General features: G+C 37.2%; 1 protein-coding gene across 1 annotated transcript in view; it reads left to right on the forward strand.

The window, feature by feature from the left end:
• LOC111253537 (dnaJ homolog subfamily C member 11) overlaps nt 1-7,904 on the forward strand; it is a 9,446-nt gene extending 1,542 nt beyond the window's left edge. Inside the window, exons 2-13 of the mRNA XM_022813058.2 lie at nt 494-655; nt 903-1,032; nt 1,868-2,007; nt 2,185-2,306; nt 2,613-2,855; nt 3,325-3,594; nt 3,857-3,968; nt 4,858-5,018; nt 5,307-5,376; nt 5,729-5,959; nt 6,106-6,235; nt 6,453-7,904. Coding sequence (XP_022668793.1) covers nt 569-655; nt 903-1,032; nt 1,868-2,007; nt 2,185-2,306; nt 2,613-2,855; nt 3,325-3,594; nt 3,857-3,968; nt 4,858-5,018; nt 5,307-5,376; nt 5,729-5,959; nt 6,106-6,235; nt 6,453-6,475 — 1,719 coding nt within the window. The 5' untranslated portion in view covers nt 494-568 and the 3' untranslated portion in view covers nt 6,476-7,904. The remainder of the gene's footprint in view (nt 1-493; nt 656-902; nt 1,033-1,867; nt 2,008-2,184; nt 2,307-2,612; nt 2,856-3,324; nt 3,595-3,856; nt 3,969-4,857; nt 5,019-5,306; nt 5,377-5,728; nt 5,960-6,105; nt 6,236-6,452) is intronic.
• Nucleotides 7,905-12,515: the final 4,611 nt, after the last annotated feature.

The raw sequence follows: 12,515 nt of genomic DNA on the forward strand, positions 1-12,515 counted from the left end.
ATATATATATATATATCTATTCCGGAAATTCTTAAGAATTGTAAAAAGTAGGCGCACGTTAAAGCTCAAATGAACTTGCAATTTAATGCTCATTTGCACCGCGGTCTTTCCTGTCCCAGGTTTTTGTGCAAGATGAAACGTACGAATGACGTGCACATCTGTTACATCCTAGTCTTTGAAGAGCGCCAGGATGCTATGTCTTTGTCAGAAATTTTTGTGCATGACATTTTAATCGATCGCAGTTTTTGGATACGAATCATTGATATTATAGAGAAATGGCGCTTGATTTCATTTAAACTGATAACGTTTGACCTACTAAATGTGTTTTATAAGGTACTTCAAATTTTTATTTAACCGTTTCTGTCTACCGTTGCATATGAAGTTAATAGGTTGATAAACGGCAGTGCGCGCCTAATTCCACAAACTTTTTAACACTATAGGTGGCTGCTCCGGGTCTGTTTCACTCACGTTTTTCTTCTCCCCTGACTTGTAGCTCGAGAAGCGCCAAATACAAATATGTAAACATCAACACATCCATCCGGCGTGCAAAATCCAGCTAGTAATCAAGATGGCGGCGCCCACGGACGGGCAACACGAAGACAAAAGAAGCAACGTTGATGACGATTATTATGCAACGCTCAATGTTTCACGAACGGTAAGCGATCAGAGAGATGGCTGGGAGCATACAACGTATCCTGGCCCATAATCGCAACGTCTTTCTTCGCCGGCGTCCCACCAAAAGTAAATTTTGTTTTGTGCGCGATCTTCAGTCGCGTGTTGATCCGCTAATCCTGTTCTATTTCACGAGTTCGCTGTTGTCTTCGACAGCGCGACCGTAAATAAGTAATTAACCTATCACACCTCTGCTTTTATCTAATTGTACATCAATGTATTGAGGACAGGCGACGGCAGAGGAGATTACGGCTGCCTTCCGGATGCTTAGCCGCGTCTACCATCCCGATAAGCACTTGAACGACCGAGACAAACAAAATGCCGAGGTGCTATTCAACCAGATACGACATGCACACGACGGTCAGTTGAACTGATACAGCCACAATAACGTATAGTATATAGCTGTCTGCATAACGGATTCAGTGAAGGTTCTATCAAGAGTCGACGGAAAAGTGATACTAGCTTGAGGTTCACTGCACTGAAAAGAAATCTACCGAATAACATCGATCTTTGGGATAGGTCATAAGGTCGAGAATATGCATTACGGCTGATGAAACAAATGTAAACATTAAAAGTTCTGATATGTATCAACAAGTTGGATAGGATACAATAAGAATAAGTTGGGTAAAAATTTGAAGTTAAAATAGATCCATAGCAACTTGATCTCCATGTGGACGACTAAGAAAAAGGCGGAGCGAGAAACGGATATGTTCTGCTATAAGTTCCGAACTTCAACGATTAGCTGTGTCTTCACCGGTAGTTCAAATTCACAGGCTGTCTGTTAAAATTATAATGATATTATATCAGCACGTTAAAACACTACCAAAACGTTCAATTAAATAATTCCCCGGCAATAAACAATAAGTCGTCCCTCCTAAGTATGGGCAATGTGTTTTCTACGTTTTATATTTTTTTGAACCAAGTTCTTGCAATAAGCAGTATCTTTAAGGAAATATATAAATCACATGCGTATGAAATAGCATGCAAAATAAGGTTCAATGTAGTTGAAACAAGTTAACGTTGAGCATTAATATACAAGAAAAAAAATTCGAGCTTGAATTGGTTCTGATTCGCATTATCTGTGCCCACTTATTTGTCAAACACAAAAAAAAAATAAAAATAGCCTATATGCGGCTACCGCTGGCTCTTGTTCATAAATCTTAGCTTGCTCTTTACTAACTGTAACTTAATTTAGTGTTGGCGGACCCTCAACGACGGGCAATTTATGATACGCTCGGCTCAGCGGGACTCGAGCAGAGCGGGTGGCAAATTACGTTACGGACTAAAACTGCCCAGGAGATTCGGGAAGAGTACGAACGGTTGGCCAGACAACAGGTAAGAACCACAGTAGTCAAATGAATCATGCTGAAGACTTTCTGTCGAATGTAGCCGCTTGTGATTTACCCAGTACCTACAATGATACTCCTTAGAATAACTTTTGTTCAGTCAAATCTGCAACCAAATAATCGCCTACGTTAGTATAAAGTCGAATCGACTTCCATTATCTTTCAGGAGGAACGACGTCTCCAACAGCGCACGAACCCCACAGGACTCATTTCGATGGAGGTTGATGCCACTGACATGTTTGATACGTTGTACGACGAAGAAGATGACTACGATTCTGAGGAGGCAAGGTTTGTGTGGCAAGGATTTTTTTGGTTGACTTGTGACGTCTGCCTCGACTGGCCGGATCTCTACACTCTATGAGACTGGTGTACATAGACGCACGTTGCCTGATCCTTTCTGTAGTTGTAATAATATCTACTGTACGAATATGAATGGTATGCGCAGCTAATTATACGACAATCATGTGCTGAATTATGGGTAATAGCTGAACGTCCTTGTAGCAGCGAGGCTCTAGGTTTTCATAAACAACATGAAAATAAACTGGAGTCGCACCGTTCACGCGGTGGATGTTTTTTGTTTTTACGTGTTTTTAGCTTCTTCCCTCACCTTGAAATGGGTACAATGATGATCCGCCAATCAGTGGAAGCCCCTCTGTCGGAAATCGATACGACGACGCTGTCGGGCACGTTGCTAACGAAAAACGGACGCGGCTACGGGACGTTAGCGGCCAGCTGGCGTCACATATTTTCGAATACGCTATGGATGGAGCTGACAGCAGGCATGGGCAGCGCATTCAGTGGGTCAGCTAAGGCCGTTAAGACGTTCGATTCGAAACAGTAAGTTTCACGTTTATGCTAGGTAAAGTGTACGTTCCTTTTTAGTTGAAACGATTGTATGAACACTTCATTTTTGTAGGTTTAAAACGCAATAATTATTTGTGACAGCTGTATCGAAGTGGCAACACTCATTGCGCAGGCTTGTAATGAAAACCAATTTTTTTGTCTGTTGATAGGAGTACGCGTATATGTTTTGTTTTTAGCTATTACATATTTATGACCAGAGTAAAGCCTTGCTACACGAAAGGGTCAGCATTTATTTTACTGAATCAAATTCCGAGACAGATTTTGACAGCTGCATAATAGCGCAAATGTTTTTTTTTTTTTATTATTTATACGTCGATCACATATGCATACTTTTTGTCGATGTATTGCGCTTCGGTATCACCGAAATGAATCATGACCAGGCGAAATTCTCCAAATTATATACTTATAAACAGTCTATTTTTTTTATGATCTGACTTCTTAGTTTTATAACAGCTCAAGTGGATCTGCAGCCCATGTCGCAAGAGCTTCAACCAGGGGTATCGATGGTTTTGGCCCGCCAGCTAAGCGCACATACAATCGGCTACTTGACTTGGCGAGAGGGTTACCAGCAAAGCATGACAGCGACGCTTGCCTGGTCCAGTAACAACACGCACATCTCGTCTAATTTGCAGATCGGTGTTGTCGATAGTTACGTTGGCATAAGCTACGTACACAAATTATGGGATACTACGAAACTACACTGTTCCGCGAAGTTCGTACAAGTATAAAGTATATTTATTTAGGAGCTCAAATGGGCTTGAAGAGAAAAATATTGCAATAGTTTTCTCATTTACTTAGAGCAGGTATTTATACTAACAAAACGGCCAAACGTAAGCTTTAATCAGAATTTATTTCAAAATCTTAATCTACACTTGACGATATATCTATCCGTCAATTTACGTGTCGAAATAATTTGAGCACCCTCTTAACGTAATCACTATTGATTTGAGTGCTTGCTAATCCTCTGGTTGCAGGCTAGGAACGATTTTTATGACAGTTACATATGGCTGTAAAACGAAGATATCTAAACTGAATACGTTGGGTGCCTCGATGACCGTTGGACACCCGCAAGGGGTTGTGCTCAAGGTTTGTGCACTATTGCGAGCTATTTGAGGAAGATGTGATACTTATGAAAAGTTAAACATACCTACCATAATACTATAGGGTTTGTACTTATATTTAATACATAAACAACAATTCCTAATAGTACATTGCGCTGCTCCACTTGATGTCGTGCTTTATCTCATTCATTGCTAACTGTGCCTTAAAGGTATACACAGTACAGTTAGTGTGAGGGTTATCCATTCTATAGTGTATTTACTTAGTTTCAATATTTACGCTACAACCAAGACGTTCATGCAGACGACGCCATTTGGTTATTGACTTGAACCAGACGATTAATCTTTTTTTTTTTTATTTTTTTAAATAGTTGGTTCGAGGCCTAATACTAACGATAAGCTGCGCGATAGACACGCTACACCTTGTAGAACCTTATGCACTGTCTTGTCGCAAAGTTGAACATTGTTGAACTTTTGTTTGTTGCTTCGTGCCTTAAATATTCACGAACGCTTTGCTCGAGACCAGTCATTAATGCAGTAACTGAGGGCATGTTAAGCAATTTGAGCACCTTATTTTTCTGCGGTTGAAACTGGGTTAACCAATATATGATTCACTCAATCAAAGTATGGTTCTGGCAAGATGATGCCGTCTGCCATTATGCGTTCAAAAAATTATAGTTATTAAAAGAAGAGCTTAGTGAATGCATAATTTCTCGTATTATGACGGCTCTGTTTATACGATTAGTGACATTGGAGTTCCTTTCGTGAGCATTTTCGAAGAGCAAATTAATTTATTACTGTGCGGGATGAATACATCAGAAATCGATGACCTATAAGGAAGAAGCCGATATAACTTTGTTGCGATAGACATTAAAGGTATGGATGTTGTTTGTGTCTTTTGTTGTTACTGGTTGCAGGTTACGTTTATTCGGGGTAATCAAACCTTTGCGTTTCCTTTACAGTTATCACAGAACGTTAATCCAAGTGCAATCTTATATGGCAGTGTGGTGCCACTCATCATTTACTTTGTAATTAACAAATTCGCCGTTGAGCCTTATTACGCTAGCCAGAAGAAGGCGTAAGTAGTCTTTTTTTCCACGAAATTGACTGCTAGCTAATTACAAAATTAATAATTAGGCAGACGAATGAATCATAACATCTGCAAAGAGGCACTACATATTTATTGTCTTATTTGCTATGCTGCACTCAGAAATCTGTAGGCTTTCAAAAATGAAGCCGATAATAACCGTGTCGGTCAGCTTCACTTCGAGCATTACCCCGGTAATGGCTCTAGATCAATTGTTTAAGCGACTAAGTCCAATCTTTTTTGGTTAATGAGACATTTTGCAATTTTCTACCCTTTCAGAGAGGCCGCAAAGCTTCGTGAAGCGAATCGCCAAAAGGTAGCTGAGCAGCGAAAGAATGCAGAAGCATCGGTATGTTCGCTTTGTTGCCACTTCCACTAAAAAAAACAATTTCTAACCAGGCCCGTATATGCATGTACTGTTCTCCTGTTCATGATTATTTTCTTGATTAATCTCGTCATGCGTGCTTCTTGGGATAATAAAAAAAAAAACTGAGTTTAATTTTTTTTGCAGCCAGAACTGTCTTGGCTAAGCATTTCACAACGGCCAAACGATAAGGCTGTCAGTAATGCCGCCAAAAATGCACTTTACAAGAATAGACTCTATCTTGTTAATTATTTTTAAAATATAGTAAAATGTAATATCCCAAGTAATCTCTTGTACTTAGGTTGACTAAAATAGCTTGGATTTTCTACTATTACAGATTTCTTTAATGAGGGAAACGTACCAGAGAAATTATTCAACGGAAGAGAATCGTTCGGGTTTGATTATTGTGTATGCAGAATACGGATCAGCTGAGGAGTTAAATATAGGGTCTTCCTCACCGGACGCCCGATCTTACGGAAATTCAGTATCGAGGGAGGTCGTTTCGGTTACAATACCACTTCAAGTGCTTGCAACTAACTCACGGCTCGTTCTAGGTGATACTTCAAAGGTATTGACGATCCTTTTACGTATCAGCATAAAGGTCAAAGTAAACGTGCTATTTTGAAGGAATGGTTAGGACTGATGACATCGAAGTATCGAGAATTAGTAGGTCATCATAGGTAAAACTTCTTCTGTATGTTTACTGATTTTAAGGCAAATCTTCCCGGTTTCTATGATCCATGTCCGGGAGAGGAAAAAGTCCTTCGAATTCGATATAAATACCGAAATAAGTTATATGAAGTTACAATAAAGGACACGGAATCACTCCGAATTCCAATGGAAAGTGAGTAGTTTCATTTTGTATTCTTGTGACGGTTACCCTTATGAATGAAATATTTACTATTTCGCTGGGAGTTACTGGGTATCCATCGGTATAGCAACTTATCATGGCTTGCTGCAATATTCTTCAGTTGTTCATACATAATTTATAGCACAATACTATAAGTTTTTAGAAAAATTGCTGTGACATACTATAAAGTGCTTTCGTTTTTATCTTTCAGAACATCTTCTACGCGTCACCTAGATTCATCATTTGCTGAATAGTTTTATATTTCAACGGACGCTAGTTAACAATCTCGAAACACAATAGAAAATACAATAATCAAGATAGATATTATTAGTGAATAGATGTTTGAAAAATGATTTTAGTATTAAGCGAAATCGCTCCTTCTCCGCCAGCTATCTTGACAACCTGTGTGGTACTTTAATTATTATTACGATTATTAGTTTTAGTTTTTGTTATTGGTAGTGTTACAATAATGAGGTTGTCGGTACATAATGAAACACGTAATCTACCATGATAAATCTGGAGCACAAAAACAAACATACCCAACAAATGCACATGTTCGATTATGTTATATTAATATTGCCTCAGGAAATACTACATTTCGTTAAAATGTTTACGGAAGTGTTATGGCATAATGATGTGACCGCTTAGAAATTTCGCTTTCTATATTTCTATACTAGGCAAATGGTTAGGTGAAAATTCACCGTAGCCACTTCCGGAAATCATTAAATCAGAATATTTTGCCTACGAGGAAGGCACCTTATAGCGGCTAGAGTACAAACATCTGCCGAATTATTTGATCTAACTGTTGAAGATCACTGCCATCAAGTTGATTCTGTCATAGCACTTCATGTTTTGGGAAGTTAATAATGTTTGGAGAAGCTAGGGACCAGGAAAGCGGATGTTCGCCATACTTATAGTCGGCGCGTGTTGTATTAGACCGAGTGTAACATAAAGAGGAACTGACGGCGATTGATGCTGGTTCGTACGTCTAGAACATGCCATGAGTATCAGGAGTAAACGTTGAAAAAAACAGAACGGATTATGAACTTGAGTGTCTGTGCATTGTAACGAAACACCTATGGCGCGAATTCTTAACAGCGTCTTTCAGTATATTTAACAAAGGCAAATGTGGATGCCGTGAATGAAAGGAAAATATGAAAAGTTCTTCGAAAATACTTACAATCAAGTTAAATAAGCATCTTCAAGGATCAAGGTTCCTCTGCAATTCTCGATAAGTTTACCATACGAGTTAAAATCATTTGTTGTATGCGTAAGGAAGTTAGTCTATTGGTTCGATACAATTCTTAGACATTTGAACAAACTGTCCTGGCGACATTTTAGTTCGTAGTTTTCTCTCCACTTTCTTCGCATGCTCGATTTCAGGTGATGTATTTCGAGAAACTGCTTCAGTAGGGGTTTCGTACTTGAGGTAGAAAGGGGAGCAGTTATGGAAATCCTACGTAGCTTTTATCATTCAACTGAGCCTTGTATGTTGATACAAATGGACACAGAAAAAAATACTGGGAAGTAATAGACTGGTTTAGCAAAATTAAGTAAGAAAGTAGCTTTGAACGAACACTCGTTGGTAAATGTATTGTGAGCAAATTATTGTCACCAAGACTAAACTGATTGAAGTAAATGAGGGCATACATTATTATTAAAACAGTTGTTTTTTTTACTTAGGGTGAATAATTTGTTTGTAGCTAAGATTACGCAGTTGAGGTGTTTTACCCAACACATTATGTTGGCAGATATTTCGAGGCACATGTTGACATTGTTGTCTGCTTTGTCGATTTAATTGCTCGTTAATTTTCATAATAACATAAATAGGAAAGTTTAAACGCAGTTCTTTTAAGTTCCTCACCAAACTTGCTATAGGAAGATAGGCTGACTTGCATTGGCATGCACCTCATCAGCGTTCAAAATGATACGTTCTGTTAAAGTATGATCCTTTTCCAAAACTAACTAATTAAATGGTAATCTTGTTTCATTTGACTCTAAAGGCAATACTCAGAAGAACCTGATGTGTAGATGGAACTACTCAACAGACGCTAATGCATCCTTTGAGTAGTTCCAAGTACTAGGCCAAGTTGATAAAGTTTGACACTAATTTCTAATTTTTTATAGTTTGCCTCAGAAACGAGTTTCTCAAACGCTATATAACAAAGGTTTATCATTTTTTTTTTCAAAATAGTAAGGGACTCACCTCAAATAGAATATACAGGACAATACTCTTTATAAGTTGACCATTTACTGTCCTATATTGGTGCAGAGCATCTTTTATTTAATTAATCTCGATTTGTAATCAAAAACCTGCCCTTAAAATGCCAAGATCTTTTGCGTAATCGCGATATTAGAAATTGGAAACGAATAACACAAAAACTATCTGAACAAGCAGAATTAAATATATATATATATAATTCTACATTTTACTTTTCAAACTCCAATTGATGAAAGAGCCAGCGCCAGGATTATTAGCTGAGATCACCCAGCTTTAAACATATTCGACAGAAAAAAGGTTTTTGATATCTACCATCATTTGAGTTAAGCATACTCGGCAGTAGGCTAATTGCTTCTAGTGTACCTCATACTTTTATTACATTAACCCTGTATTAACTAATAAGCAGGCAATATGTACTAATTACTTACTACATTTAACTTTATTTACTATTGTTTTTATCCACCAAAGATGTAAAGTCGCCGCGCCGCCAATGCTGTATTTGGCATTTCATTATGCGGCACCTCGAAAGGCCGATATTGAAATGAATCGTCGTTTTAGCCTAATTTTAAGCTATACTATATTGTGAGTATAAACGACCTATCCACTTTTCTTACGATCAAACACGAGGCTTCGTTTATTTTTTTCACTCACTTTTTGAATAAATATATATAGTAATATTATTAATTAGCAACAGACGTAATCGTCAATAACCACTGTTGTTATATTCATCCTGATGTTCTTTGTTAGAATAATTATTATAATTATAGAGTGTAGATATTCTACTGAATTGATTCGTGCACATAAAAAAATGTTCAATACTCATCTAAGGTTATTATTATTTCCACTCGATTTACAAATACGATAATATTTATTAAATTCATTATCTTATCATTCTCATCATTCCCGTTAATTTTTTATTAATGTTTATGTTATTATTGGTATGGGCTTACTTAATGATAATGCTCAATTAACACGTTACGATATTTCGTTATCTGTATAATTCATATTAATAAAGACGAATAATTATGATCATAATTGCAATTATTAGAATTATTATAATCGATATCTTTAACATCAATATGAGACGACACAATTCGTTTCGTTACGGTATGTTGTAAACAGACATTTTATATATATATATATATATAACATCCGCACGCATACACAAAATAACGCTCATATAATACAAGTAGATATGTATGTACGATTCTGCAACGATATTTGAATTTACTATCCACACGGTTGTAGGTCATTGATTGGACATCAAAATGCAAAAGGCCGCCATTTATATGAACATGAAATATATGAGCTCAGAGTGAAGTCTGTATTTTATATGACAAAAAGAAATGAAGAACACGCAACCCTGTTTAAAGCGACAACACCTGGTGACGACCGTGCCTTGATTGAACCCAATTTTACAATGCCATTTTGCACCAAGGGATTTTGTACTTGCTTTCGGTAGCGCTCTCTCTCTCTCCGTTCGCTCTTTCTCTTGCGACTGACTTAACCATTCGCACGTCAGCAACAAATATTCATAGAATCGTGTATCAATCATCTGTCAAATATGAAGAAAGAGACGGCTCATAAAATCCAAGAGAAAGAGAGTCACACTTACGTGTGGTTTATGAATTATATCTTAACTTGATTACCTCTTTTTCTAACAGCAGCGTGCACGTGGGTGCATTGTACTTAGTTTTCCACTGAAATCGCCTGTTCATGTAAACTCCTTTCTTCAGTGGGTGTGTTACAAATCAAGGTACGGCAAGTGAAAAGCTCACTTCTCCCGCAGCATAGGTGTCAGGTTAGTGCAAGCGGTACTAATGACGGCATCCGAACAACTAAACTTCGTTGCAACCCTGGTCCTCGACCCAAGTACACCTAAACGGTATGAAACAGGCTAAATTTGTACTAGGGTAACTTCGCGACTAGCGCTAAGCAGTTGACGTGTAAGGCGACTCAGTACTTTCTCCTGCTTCATACAGCTTAAATCCTTTCTCCTCTAACTTAATGGTAACATATACCGATCGGTACACTTCACTGGACACATCGAAGTTTTGCATGAGAAAAATTAAAGATGTTCATTATAATTAAGCTGTTGAGCATTCTATTACTGAATAGTTACCATTTCGTGTCGCTGTCCATCGGATGGGGGTGCTGCCAATAGTAAATCGTAAAAAACAAAAAATTTGACTAACCTGCACCTGGTTAAGCTAACCAGCAATTAGCTTTGATAATGAAATCGCCCACAACTCCAGCAAGTTACCTTGTAAATTGAGTTGTCTTCAAGCAAAACACAAAAAAGGGGAGAAGTGGGAAAGTAGTTGTACCACTTACAAAGAGCTAATTTCATTTTACAGCTTAGGAAGTATCACAGAGAAATTAAGTTTTCTTTTCTCGACTTTGGTGAACGATTGGCTGTCAAAATGAGACAATAATGATACTCTATATTAAAATACATCAACAAATGTTTTAACATTTTGCTCAGTTTTAACAGCCTTCATCATGTTTTACTCTATTGCTTTTTATTTCATTGTCGATATAATTTGTTTATCGTCGTTGAATGCCATACGGTAAATATGAAACAGTCTCGCTGTGTTGTTAACTTAGAGCTTGAATACGACATACCATTCAGAATTGTCAAATATAGAAAGATTTTTGCCTTTCCTAAGTTCAACACAATTCGTGCTTGCCCCACCATTTATTACAACCGCACACTTGCTATCGGTCATTCTTCAACTCAACATATCTTCAGTAATGCGCAACTTGAAATAATCGAACAGATACGCATGTGTCTTATAATAATGCTACTAATAATATAAATGTCATTGTAATGGCAAAGTGGTACAAGAACTTTTTAGTAATAATAATGATTGTTTGTTCACCACGTTATCTGGGCTGAAATCGATACAGCTCAGATTGACCAGAGTTTTTCTGTTGTTGCTTTGAGAAGATATCCATGTCACCTACACTCATTCATACACACATACATTCACACGCATGCACCCACACACACAACAAAGTCCAACAGATATAATCGATGATAATGATAATGATATTATTAGAAATATAGTTAACCTTAATAGAGTGTGTATATATTTATCAGATAGGTGCGGACTTATATTCTTTACACGGCATATATAAAAAATACGAGGATCATAGCATTGATGACAACAACGACGACGCTGATATCTAAAACAACAACAGTAGAGTATCGGTAATTTAGCACAAATGCATTGTTATCTTGTTACAATGAGACTGTCGCTGTAGAACGGGCCATTGAATCGATTTGCCAGACATATTAGTTAATGGCTTTTTAGTTTAGTTAAAGTTAACGCACACGAGGACCTTTCCACGCGATCAAAAAAAGCTACGACTCAGATATGCATGCAATAATACATTTGAAAATCGACCACAGTAATTACAAGAATAATTCAAAATGGTTTTAACAAAGATGGGTCTTTGTACAATTTTTTTACTCAAATATATGATAATTATCACCGCGACCGCAAAAAACAACGAGAAAAATAAAACATCTATTATTGTAGACTCTTGCAGAAGTCATGATTTTGATTATGATAAATGATAGTGGCATACTAATTTTTCTAAGAAAATTGCTCCGCCGTTGTTGCCGTTATACGATCTAGCGCTTTTGTTAATGACAATATAATAATGATTATTTCTGCCGAATCCGCTTATTATTTATGTGTGTACGTTTATTTACAAAACACAATTACTGTAAATTTCACCGCCCATATTTCAAATTGATTAATATTGAATTCATCAATGGACCGGTTACCCGTTTATGAACCGGTGATTATATTTATATAGAACGAAAAATAAAGTGGAACACTTACAAGTTATAAATATATCATGTGCTGCGTAGTCTTCGTATAATATGGGCCTTTTTGCACGACCTTCTAATTAAATATGTCTTAGAAACACGGCTATAAGTAGCCTACTTACTGGGTAGTAGTAACAATAATACAAAGATAGATAGCCTATATCACCTTGCATACAGATATCCTGGACGTTATGTACATTCATATTACGGTA

The sequence above is a fragment of the Varroa destructor genome, unplaced genomic scaffold (assembly GCF_002443255.2).
Source record: "Varroa destructor unplaced genomic scaffold, Vdes_3.0 BEIS01000006.1, whole genome shotgun sequence".
Lineage (NCBI taxonomy): Eukaryota > Metazoa > Arthropoda > Arachnida > Mesostigmata > Varroidae > Varroa > Varroa destructor.